The following is a 12,631-nucleotide window of genomic DNA, read 5'->3' as shown; positions in this document are numbered from 1 at the left end:
CCAGTTTTCACCTGGTCTAATGTGGGAAAAGTAGTATGCAATCATGTAATGAAAGTCTATTGTAACTATAGGTGAACTAATAATGCATAGCACAAGGGGTTGAACTAAAGTGGCACAGGCAACCTCTATTCTGGAATTTCCTAACTTTTGAGTGCTTGACTTTTGCAACCATAAAGTTCTTTTGATATACCTTTTTTGGACACACACGCGCTTGTGTCCCTCCAAGTCTCCAGTGTGTACGTCTACAGCTGGTACGCTACAGAGGGAGATGGGAATGGGGTTCACAAGCCACTCTCACATACCTCTGCCACTCCTAAATCGGATATTTTTAGTGTCCCATTGGTTGTTAGCAGGAGGTTCCCCGGTTTTATATCCTTGTGGACAATCCCTTGGCTGTGCAAGTATTCTAAGCCATCTATGAGCTGGCAAAAGTACCTAGAAAAAGTCAGGGGGGAGAAAGATACTGTAAGTGATTCCAGTGACTAAAGGTCCATATGCGCTATTGCCAATATGCATAGTGAGGAAGAAGAGCAGTGCTCCAAGACCACATAGGTTGGGCCTACATTAGTCTTTTCTGCTGGAAAACTAGAGATTTAGGTCCATTGTATGTTTAGCACAGAAGTGACTACCTGTTGCACTTAGGCATCAGGGGACCGCCCCCTGCTCTAGAGCAAAGCTCTCTTCACATTTTGTATATTGCTGCAAGTTCACTTGATTGGCAGCATAGTACAGTTGCCAAGAATTTTTTTTGCTTTGAGGCAGCTCAGCAGGTGTTTAAACACGCACAGTTCCACGTGGTGCGAGCCGTGCTGGACTCCTACCTTCCTTACAATCACTCTTAGCAAATAGCGCCCTGTAGACATTACAGGTTGCACCTCATGGGGTCTCAGAATGAGACACAGAATTGCGTTCCTTGCACTTTCATGCAGTGGGTTATCCAAAGCAGGGCACACAAGCAGGTGTCCTTTGATTTGACATCCACAGATGTCAACTCTTTTTAAAGTATATAAAGTGACAGAGCCTATTCACCTTTGCTGCTGGGGTGCACTGGGGAAAATGCACATCCAACCTCCGCAGGAACTCTGACCGGTAAGTGCTGCACCAAGGCAGTCCACTTCTGCATCTAAGCACAAACCTGAGGTGGCTTCTCTCAACACATCGCTAATTTGTTTAAAGTCAAGGTATGGGGCAGAATTACTCACTGGAAGCTACAAGGTTTGGCAGAAGCAGAACGAGAAAGAAAGGGAAGTATAGGATTGACTGTTAGGAGAGAGCCCTTAGGAGAGTTTAGGGCAACTGAATTGCGCCTCTTTTCAACCCCTACTTCGCCCCATAGCTAACGGTGCAGCAGCACCTGGCAAGCTGCAGACAAGCACTAAATACCCATTAAGTATTAAAGTTTCCTTAGCTGTGAGCTTCAAGGGAGCATGGAGTCTTAGACCTGGTCTACACTGGGGGGGGGTGGGGGTGGTTGATCTAAGATACGCAACTTCAGCTACGAGAATAGCGTAGCTGAAGTCGACATATCTTAGATCGACTTAGAATCACTTACTTCGCGTCCTCGGCTGTCGAGCTGCACCTAGTGGAAGTCTCTGTTGCATTTTGGTGGCCTGACAGAGGTCGATTCCTTCAGAATACTTTCTGGTGTGATCAAGTTTTCCTCTGAAAATGAGATTCCAATTTGGAGAAGGGAAATAAAAGTCCCATCGCTAATCAATTGGCACAGAACTAAACATAAAAACTTGCTGATAAGTTAGATCCAGATTTTGCAGCAAGTAAAATGTATCCTCCTGCTGTTTCATGGTGATTTTGTTTTATTGGGGGGGGCATGTTACGGGAGTACCACACAAAATGGAGAGCAGCAGCAGTGTGACTCCTAATATCCTGCCCTGCACGACCTGAGTGCGGCATTTGGAACCTAAGTGAAATCCTCTCTTCTCAGGCTGCTCTGCCAAGTATGGTAAACAAAAAGGAAAGACCTTTGGAGCCATTCAGCCAAGGACGAGGGAAATTGGGGCATTTTACTAATGCAACAGGGACTTCCACTACGTGCAGCTCGACAGCACCCAGCACGGCCTCAACCGTCTCTTTGTAACTGCTAAGGCGCACGCTAGGCAGAGCTTCAGAAAAGGGATTAAGGAGGCATCTCAGGCTGCTAAGGCACCAAAAACCCACAATAGAAAAAGAGGTTTTGCTTCCCAGAACCTCCCCCCCACCTCCACCCCACCCATCAGCTTTTAATTTTCTCCATGGATGGTACCTGACCTGATGTACTCTTTGCTCATAACAAGTTTTGCTTTACAGTGCAGCCAGCAGCTTAAGTGACAGAGCAGAAGAACATCCACTTGAATTCAAGAGCCTTAGCAAGGGTGGGAGAGATTGATGGACACAATGTGGGTTAAGAACTGAAGCTGCACTTACCCGTGAGCCTGAAAGACTGGAAACCTTTTTTCTGGGACACTGTCAAGCATCTCCTGCATCCCACACACACAATATTCCATCACCATATACGTGAAGGCAGAGTTAAGGAAGCACCGAGGTTAAATGCTCACCCAAGCAAGCACAGTGTTACAACCACAGTTCCGATTCTGTGCTACTGGAGAGCAGCAGTACAGGCGGTACCCTTGCATGGTACGTGCACAGTTCATTGTACCACAAAGCCCACGTTTTGTTGGGTCCTCCCATTCTGCCTTTATTAGGAGAGCGTTTAAAAGGATGCCAGGGTCCAATTTTGAAGCTGGGGAAAGTATTTCCTCCTTTTGCTGCTTGCCTGTTTAAAGGGAAGGCTCACAGTGGAGGCGGCTCCATGCAGCAGTAACGTTCCTTAGTTAGGTCTTGAGGCATTCCCAAAGAAATGGCCTCTCCTTCATTTCCCTCGTCCTCTCCCTCCAGTTCTGATCCTAGGGAAGAGGAGGTGTCATCATCTAGCCCTAATATTGTTGGCTATGTCTGATTTTTGCCTCTCTCTTTTCAGACCAGCACTTTTGATGGGGCCCCATGATTCCTAGAGCACCTTTGCCATGCTGAAAGATAGCTGGACTCAGATTAAGAGACACGGAATTTGGGGTGGGGTGGTATTGTTTTAGGAAGAAATCAAGCATCTTTGCTTTCACCTTATGGCTTTTTTCCAAACCCAATAGAGACAGGGATATCAGAAATGGGGCTGAGGAATTTTTTCCAGAGTCAAGGTCTGGGTTTCCGTGGGATGATCTTTCCTTTCATTTGTCCCACTGCTCCTTTGATCTCCAGGTCCGGGCACTCACAGGCCAGGGCTGGGGGAGATGAGGGTAATATGGGCCAGGGTTCCTCTTCAGCAATTTCTGCCCAGAATGGCAAATCCCAGGGAATCAATGAGAACTGTGGTTAGCTAGTAAGAGGGAGAGGGGCTGCCATGGGAGAACCAGTCTCCACCACCTAGTACCCCACAAATACCCTAGGCCTGATGGACAGGAACGGCTAGTAGGAAGTCCTCAGAGAGAAGCAACGGTCCTGGCCCCTTTTCAATGGGGCATAAAAGCTTGGGGGCTTTTGGGTGCTAAATGAAATGAGGCTGGGGATGGCCTTAGAGAGGAATTGCCCACACACCACTGCTTGACATGCTCCCCACCGTACGGGGAGAAGGGCACTATCCAGCTAGCTCAGCTTTCCCCGGCCCAGGAAAGGGGGGCCTTGGCTGTCTATTCTTGTGCTGGGCAGATCTCACTCTCGAGCACGAGCTGCAGGACGCGCACATTCTCTCTACCAGCCTACTAGCTATGCTAGGGTCAAGCAGGACACGTGCCACTGCAGCGCTCACGAGGAAAAAAGCCAAGAATCAAGTGGCTCAGCCCCGAAAGCCAGACAACGGGTGTCAAAGATCCAGCTAATTAAAGCCCAAAATACACTAGAAATTTCACATTGTAGGTGTTGGTTTAGAAACGGTTTTGAACCACACACCAGGGTGCTCTGCAGTGAAGAGGTCTGTCCACCCTGTCTCCAGCTGCAGAGGCAGAACAAAACTGGTAGGTCTTCACCTGAAGGTGTGTATCCCTAAAGCAGTGAATGACAGGTCTAAAAATCTGCCAGCAGGCTGAAGTCCCCAATGCAAACACTGTGGGCTTCACTATGCTGAAGAAGTTAGAGATCCCAGGACACCTTTCACAGGTCTAGGAGTGGTTATTCCCAGTGCCCTGGACAATAGTCCCTCTTGAAATAGCAGTGTATAAAAATCAGCTGTGCAACGAAGCGTGGTATTCTTCATTTCCTGCCCCAAATGCACAGGGTGTTGCCATGTGCTGTTTAAAAGCGGCAGCTTATTACCACAAAGGTCGTAGCATTTCCAGGGAGGGAGAAAGCTGCTTTGGGAGACTCTATATACACTAAAACATCAGATATTATAAGTGGCTTTTGCCACACAGACACTTTGACATTTGTTCCTCTCTCCAGCACTAGCTTTGCATTTGTGAGTTACCTAGAGGATAAACAACTGAAGCAATTTGGCTGCCAAAAGCAACAGTCACCTTTTCTTTTCTCCTCCCACTGGACTCTGAGGCAAACAGAAAACCCTATAGGTGCTTGCATTAAACCCACAGGTAGCCTGAGACATCGGGTGGCTATGCAAGGGCATAGCATCTTTGAGATGCAGACAAGGAAGCAACATAACTCTGGGAACAGGGGCTCTAGGAGTGCAGAGCATTAGTTTCCCCATTTTAATCACTCCTGGCAGATGTTTTTTGGCCTAGGCCAAAAAACAAGTTGCTGATCGCCACAGATGCCATGACAACTGTTCTGGGGCTACTGACGGCCACAGGAGAGACGGCTTGTTTTAAATGGGATCCTTATGAAGAAGTTGCACTTCTGTAGCACTTTCCATCCTGGGATCTCAAAGCACTTTGCAAGCCTATGAAATCAGCAATACTACATCTCTCATTCAGGGCTTTTTTCCAGAGAGCGAAACTGAAGTAAAGAAGATATGTGATTGACCCGCACGGCAAGTCAGTGGCAGAAGTGGGAATAGAAACCAGATCTCTCAAGTTTCACTCTCTTGTTCTAACCACTGAGGAAGCAACCGGGCTGGTTGCATCAAAGAAGGGAATAAGTGGGAAGACAGCAACTTTCCCACCTTCAAACGAGCAATGCTAAAGCTAGCTCTCACTTCCTGGGAGTCTCCCAGAGTGAACTCCAGCTATTGTTCCTTTTTAGAAAGGACAACCTACTCCCAGTTCAACTAGCTGCCAGACTGTGCCTTCTTTTCCCTGCTTCCCCCTTACCTGGAGCGGATCCTTCTCTGGCTGACTAACTAGATTAGAACCCAGACATAATTCAGGCTGGAAGGTTTTACTGAGTAGATCTATTACAGGCAACCATGAAAAGGCTGAAGCTCTCATTTCTTCCACTCAGTAGGGCTCTCCTCCCACACACAGTTGCATTTATTGATAATAGAAGCCATCAGGAGAGGGTGCCAGCCAGGAGTTTGCTTATTAAATTGGGTTTATTTTCTGCTTGAATGAGGCCCTCCACTCATCTCCAGTGCTGCCTTCCCATCAACAGCAGATCTGCTCAATGGCCTGTTAAATGCCAAAGTCTTTTTTTAATCCATTCATCATAGCTTTCCCGGTACCAAAAATCAATGAAGCCTGTGACCAGCCAAGCAACCTGTTAAACGGTGCATTGCCAAGCTTAAGCATGGCTAAAGCGCACATTTCACTTCTACCACCTTAGTGACCTCAAAGGTGGGTGACACTGGCAAAGCCATGGTGGCGCACAGGTTCAAAATAGGTCTCTGCTGCTCTTCTGGAAAGTCACTTTCTTGAAGCGAAAGCCTCAAGAGACAAAGATGGTCTTTTATAATGGGGGGGGGGGAGAGAGGGAGGAAGGAGGGAAGAGACACCAAGAGTTGCTCAAATTCTACACTAAAAAGGATGATTCGGATGGATAATGTTTGTAGGCATCACATCTAACTTAAATCATTCCCCTCCCTTCAATCCAGTTCCCCCAAACCTCCAAATCCACAATGAGGCTTTGTTCACATGAGCTTACGTTCAGACAGTTTGTGCTAGAACAACAATTTCCTTGACCGGAGAGATTCCCCCATCTGACTGCAGTCAGAGAGCCATGCTAGAACCCTGCTGGCAACAGCCATGGATAAAATCTGACTATGACCTGGTCTACACTTAAAAATTAGATCAGCCTAGCTAGGTCGCTCAGGACTGTGAAAAACTTTGCTCTCTGACCACGTGAGTTAGGTCAACCGAACCCCCCGACGTAGACACAGCTAAGTCAATAAAAGAATTCTTCCACTGACCTAGCTACTATCTCTTGGAGATGTGGATTAACTACATCGACAGAAAAAAACCCTCCCACCAGTGTAGGAAACATCTGCACTGTATCGTGCAGCTACGCTACTACAGCATTTGTAAAGCAGATCTAGCATACCTGTCATGATGCTAATTCCCTTGTGGACAGGGCATTAGTAGGTCTTGCTATAACGTGGACCTTTGGAGGCTGTCTACACTGGGGAAATTTTCTAACTGGTTTTAAAATTAGTTCAGCTACTTATCTGATTAGTTCACAGTAAAATCCTAAGTAGAGATAAGGCACATGTACTGTTTACTGCAAGGTATCTAGGAGAGGTTAGCACTATACCCCCAGCCATGGCTGACCTTGCTTAGCTTATGCCCCAGTAAAACGAAAGTGCTTTCTCTCCACTGTTTTCACAGTGGGATAGCTAACCCATGTTAATTATCCCGTGATAAACACATGCCTTTGTCAGTGGAGACATAACTTCTCCAGTGTAAAGACCCTTTCTGCAACATAAAACTTGGCCCAATGGCTGCCCTTGCTTAGTCTCTCAATGTAGCGGTCTACACATGGAGAGTAAGCAGGCATGGGAATAAACTCAGAAGCCTCACAGGAATTTAGAAATGGGAGAAAAGCAAATCCAATGGACTGAACAAAAATAAGGCAGCTGGAACTTGGAAATTAAACAGTCAATTCCAGTGTTACCCAAGAGCATAGTGCTGGTGGAGAGAAGTCTTCAAAGATTATTAGGGTACAGAGAAGAAGGAAAGCAAAGGGAGAAACAAAAAAATCACTCACTCTGCCTTTGCTTATTGACACAAGCATTTCTGAATGACAGCTATGAGTTGTCAACACCTTTTACAAACACACGAGGTCCCCCTTGGGCTCTTTTTCCCTTCTCATTCGGAATTTCAGCTTCTTATTAAATTAAATGGCAGCTTTCTATGGACAGTAATTGAATTATCCAATAGTAACTGACCAAAGAGATAAAAATTAGGGCAAAAGTTGTGATGCAGTTTTTAATACTAATGACTTGGTTGCAAAGGCTTCGATCTAATTAAGTGCAGGATTAAATTAGCTGGCCACTGATGTACTGTAAAGGGAGCACTCCGTATGCAGAAGCCATTGTTGAAAATAAAAGCAACCATTTAACATGGAAGACAACAATGGTTCAACTCAATAAGGTCAAATTGGTTTAAGCCAAAAGGCACTTTGTTGGAGTGTAGCAGCCTCATTAGGAACTGTCTGGCTGCTCACTTGGTTTTGGTCTTCTTTTCAAAGTAAAAGAACAGTATTTAATTAGTTAGTTAACGTTTGTGCAGTGCTTTGAGGATGCAGCAGGCAACAGAGGTGTCAAATATTAATTTGATGTCTTGGTGTTTCTCTTCAGAAATCACAACCCAAGGCTCGGTTTCAAAACCAGAATGGTTTGGTCTTGAAAAGTCAGGTTGCAAATTCCGTGGGAGTGGTACGCTTCCCATCTCTCATGTCTATCATCAGGTTTAGTCTGTTTAAAGCCATGTCTACACTGTGCACCTTACAGCGGCACAGCTGTGCAGCTCCAGCCATGCCACTGTAAGGTACGCAGTGTAGCTGCTCTTTGTCGGGGAGAGCTGTCCTGCCGACAAAATAAAACCATCTCCAACGAGGCGCGGTAGCTTTGTTGGCGGGAGAGCGCCTCCCGCTGACAAAGCAATGTTCACACTGGTGCTTTTTGCCGGTAAAACTTTTGTTGGTCAGTGGGGTTTTTTTTTTCCCCACACTCCTGACCGACAAAAGTGCAGTGCACAGACATAGCCGTGTCAAAGGACGCTGAAGGGATCTGCAAAAAATACAAGGTGGTTTTAATCAGTCTGGGAGCTAGTTCTGACCTGTTAAGAACGAGCAGCAGCAAACTGCCTCTAGAGAAGGACTCCAGAATTCAGTAGTACACACTCCTGCACAAGGAAGGGAGAAGTGCTGGCAGGCATCTGTACTCTAGAGAACTGGATGGTTTTAAAAAAGGAAAGAACACCACACCTGAGGCCATGAGGGAACAGCATTACAAAAAGGAATTACTCCATTTTGCTGCACACACAGTGAGGGATCTGTTTTCAAAGAGGAAGGCACTATTAGCTAGTAGTAAGGGCAGGAGGTTGGGAACTAGGTTCTATTTCCAGCTCTGATTTACTTTGTGACCGTCAACAAGTTCCAGTCTTTGTACCCCATCTTTAGACAATATTTCTACTTGACGGGAAACGTGGAGAACTTGAGGAAATGTGGTTGGATGGAAAGTGCTACCGAGATGCAGAATGTTTGTTAACACTAGAGAATAATTTCAAGCCCAGGAAATACTCAAATGGGTGTTAACCAACTAAAGCAGAATCCTTTAGAGACACAGAACATCAAAGCTATGAGGATTTAGAACTGTCACACTCTAAGTAACAAGCATTAAAACCTTCATATCAACACCTGAGTGAAAATCAAAAGGATATATTTTCTGCTTCTCTTCATTATATAACACGTCTACCAGCTGGATGACATTTTTGTGTCGTAATCGTCGCAGGAGCTGAATTTCCCTGGGGAAGAAAGAAAAATAAGTAAGTGTATTTCCCTACTATTGAGTGAAAATGATATTTTTCTAAAATAGTTTTAGACCACGCTAATCCCAGCTGCTACACTCCAGATTAGCGATAAATTCTGTTTGACAAAGAGCTTTGAGCTTGTTAACCCAGGGTTAGAACCTTAAAATGTGTGTGTTAGTTGACTAGAATCAAAGGCAGGCGTCCTTTTCAGTTACGGCTGCCTGGCCACTCAATATTCCTGGTACGGGCATTCTAGTTCACCAGTGCACAAAGGCAGAACTATTCCCAAGGAACAACTGCAGCGGCCCTGGTGCACCAAAATCCAGAAACTCCACAGGAGTGTAAGCTCCAAGGCCTAGTGTAGTGGCTGGACCTGGCGTGGCATTAAAACACCCATAATAGAATCCTGTTTAGCTGTAAATGCTATAGAAAAAACAGTCAGTTGCAGATATATGCTGCTTTCTTCTACATTTAGATAGCACAGTCGCTCGTTAGAAGCTGGGAACCCAGGTTCTAGCCCCACCTTTGGCTGTTTTTCAAAATATAGATACTCACCACCACCACCACCAGAAATGTTGCATCCCATCGCCCATCCCATGCAAAAAGAGCCACATTACATACACCTGACCACCCATAGTCCCACACCTCCTCCACAAACATTGGAGAGGAATTAAAACAAAGCCTGGGGAAACAACACAAGTAATACGTTGAAGAGCTGACCCTGCCCAGTACCTACATATTCCAAAACTTTCAGTTACAAGTCAAACGATTGATTCAATTCTGATAGACATCTAGCTTTCTTTGCAGATGTAAAAGAAAACTCTAGTCACACAACTTCACCTGCTACTAGGTCTTACAATAGATAAATCAGGTGCTTCTAGGGAGGGAATTCTGAGCTAAGGAGGGGCACTATCAAGATAAATCCTAGGTTTAAAATAAGCTCGTGTTACTAAACACCAGAGTTCATTAAAACAGATGATTTTTTTAAATCTCATTTACTTTCACCATCTATTGTTGTGTATTAACTTTCAATTTCCACACACAAAGTCCAGAATTTGGTCTAGGTAACTCCTGCACGCTGTAAAGCGACAGCAAAGTGCAAAAAAGTTAACTCGCTTAGGCAGGATCATGCGCCAGGATGGAGATCGGCATGACTGAGGGCAAGACACTCCACCTGTTTGGGCCTCAGTTATTCCTGCCCCCCTTCCGAAAAACAAAGATAATACTTTATAGAGTGCTTTAATATTTACAGACGGCGTTTTACACACAGAGAACTCTAAGTACGTGCATTGTTTCTAGGCAGTTTCTCTTGCATCACATGCATTAGTCCAATGCTGTTGTGTTTGGCTCCCAACACAGCAAGAGGATGTTTAATTGAGAGTAAGGAAACGGTGGAATTGTTCACAAGATCCAGTTGTGCTGGCACACAGCGTTGGGATGAACTGCAACATCTGTCAACCGAAAGGCTTGTTTTTCATTGCAACTTTCTTTCCAGGGTACATCTGGAAGCCAGGGTATCCATCAAGTTTGGCTAGGCTTATTTCACTCAATGTTTTATAGAGGAACACTGGGGGGGAGTCCCCTCCCCATTTGTCAAGTAAGGAACAGCTGAGCAACTGCAAACTCAATAACAGGAAGAGCAATCTAATGCTATGTCACCCCACATAGGAAGCTGACCAGAGGGTTCCACTGGCATGTCATCCAGATAGAACACTACTCGCTAGCAAAGGAAGACAGCGCACAGGGACATCCATGCCCTGCAGACTGCTTGCCTTTACAGGATATGTCTTTCTCCAGCAAGTGACTACAGATGGACTCTGCACCCTTTCCAGTCAATAGTTCAGGGCAGAAGTCATAAAACTACCCTGAATTTTACAATATGCAGGAAGCAGATTCATGAGTTTTTCCCAGATCAAGCACTCTTGCTAGAGACGCTAGAAGGCTAGAATTCACAGCTGGCCTCTGCATCTGAGCCTCTAGAGATGGACCATGAATTGTACATAACATCTACCAAACTGTTTGGATGCCCAGTTCTAAGAAACCCTTTTTCTCTGCACTTCATGATTCTGAATGTATGAACACCATCATCTGTGGTTACATGAGCTAGGATAAAATTGCTAGGGCTATCAATGCATTTATCAGCAGCAAGAGAAGCAAGAAATAGAACTGTGCTGTGTCACAGCATAGGGCAACATTGCATAATTAGGTGCATTACTCCTTTTGATGCATTCTACATCAAGCACAGTAACAAACAGGATAAGAGACTAGATGGACCATCATTCTGTTTCAGGGGGACAATTCTTATGTTCCTCATTTAAGGGAGCATCAACTTGAAATCTAGTGTTTTCCAAAAGGAGTTAAAAAACCAATGCTAAGGACTACTCTTTCCTTGTTCATCATTCACACAAGGCTTCCACAACTAATCAACTGACTGCATGATTTTAGACAGATGCCAAAAATCAACTAAAGAAATTCAGTCTCATAAAATTTAAGGCCAGAAAGGACCAATTAGATCATCTAGTCTGACCTCCTATCTAACACAAGATCAAACTGGAGTAAGATATTTCCCCCTCTAATCTGAGAGAGAGATAGATAACAGCTAAGATCACTGTAATAGTAAATAAAACAAAATTTCAAAATGCAAGGATGACTACCGAGTGTCCCATAAGGTGTCCTGACAAAACAAGAATACTCCATTAGACAGTTAAACAGTAAAGAGTGCAACATGAGGTTAATCGGTTTGCAATTAAACATTCTATACTTCAGAGCAAGGTGTCAGCACCTCCACAACACCCTTCTCAGTCACTGCCAATGGGTATCCACATGCACTGAATACGTGGGGATGGGGAAGGGACAAGGACTTGTTACTTCAACTCAAGCTTTTCTTGGTTACTATTCCATATGAGAATTAACCAAAAAGGAAGGTTAATTATGCAAAGAGAAAGCTTACATGTGCTACCGCTCTTCCTGGAGTGGTTATTCAAGGAGATACACAAGTAATCAAGGCTGCGCCTATGAAGGAAATCTACCATAATTCATTCCCCATCTCCCCCCTTGCTTTAACACAGGAGAGTTAGCTATCAAAGGTGCCTTGAGACTGAGCAACATCGTCACTGTCCAAGTGCATTACATCTCACACCGCGCATTGGATCCATAGCCATAAAAGGGAAGACAGACATCTCAGACTGCCAGGGGAGTGGTGAATCTCAACAGCATTGCAACAGCCCAGCAAGAGTTCTTCAGTGTTCAGGTTGTTCCAGAGGTCTCCACTGGACTGGAACCACATCCATCACCTGTATGTACTAAAACTGCAGATTCAAGAATTAGGTACAGGTGGATCGTGCTGAATAAAAATCTAAATTCCTCTTATGCAACAGAAAACTATCTGGGCAGCTCCATAGTGCCCTTGGCTGAAGTTCCGATTTGTTCCAAATTAATGTCAAACATTCAGATGGGTTTAAAGTGTTTGCAAAAAATACTGCCTTTTAATAGGACACTGGTATCTCAAGCCCTAATTTTAGTTTCTGAAGACAAAGATTTTTTACAAAACCATAAAATGGCTAAGTTCTTTTTTTTAAAAGTAGGTTTGTTTCCATTCAGACATATTCCTCCCCCCGGTAGCATTTGCAGCCCACACAAGGAAACTATTATGTTAACACAGGAGGGCCTGAAAAGTGAAACCAACTAGAAACAGAGTGAATCTGACTGGCCTATTTTCAGTAGCCACAGCAAGCGAAGCACAACAGAAGATATGTACGATTTTGTGTGTGTCAATATGTGGGAATTTT

General features: G+C 44.7%; 1 protein-coding gene across 1 annotated transcript in view; it reads right to left on the bottom strand.

Annotated features, from left to right (window-relative positions):
• Positions 1-12,631, bottom strand: part of STK11 (serine/threonine kinase 11) — a 74,062-nt gene that overhangs the window by 41,127 nt on the left and 20,304 nt on the right. The window contains exons 3-5 of the mRNA XM_054013620.1: positions 8,754-8,837; positions 2,422-2,511; positions 303-435 (exon numbers count right to left, since the gene is read on the bottom strand). Coding sequence (XP_053869595.1) covers positions 303-435; positions 2,422-2,511; positions 8,754-8,837 — 307 coding nt within the window. The remainder of the gene's footprint in view (positions 1-302; positions 436-2,421; positions 2,512-8,753; positions 8,838-12,631) is intronic.

The sequence above is a fragment of the Malaclemys terrapin genome, chromosome 24 (genome assembly GCF_027887155.1).
Source record: "Malaclemys terrapin pileata isolate rMalTer1 chromosome 24, rMalTer1.hap1, whole genome shotgun sequence".
Lineage (NCBI taxonomy): Eukaryota > Metazoa > Chordata > Testudines > Emydidae > Malaclemys > Malaclemys terrapin.
This window is presented reverse-complemented; position numbering and strand designations above follow the sequence as displayed.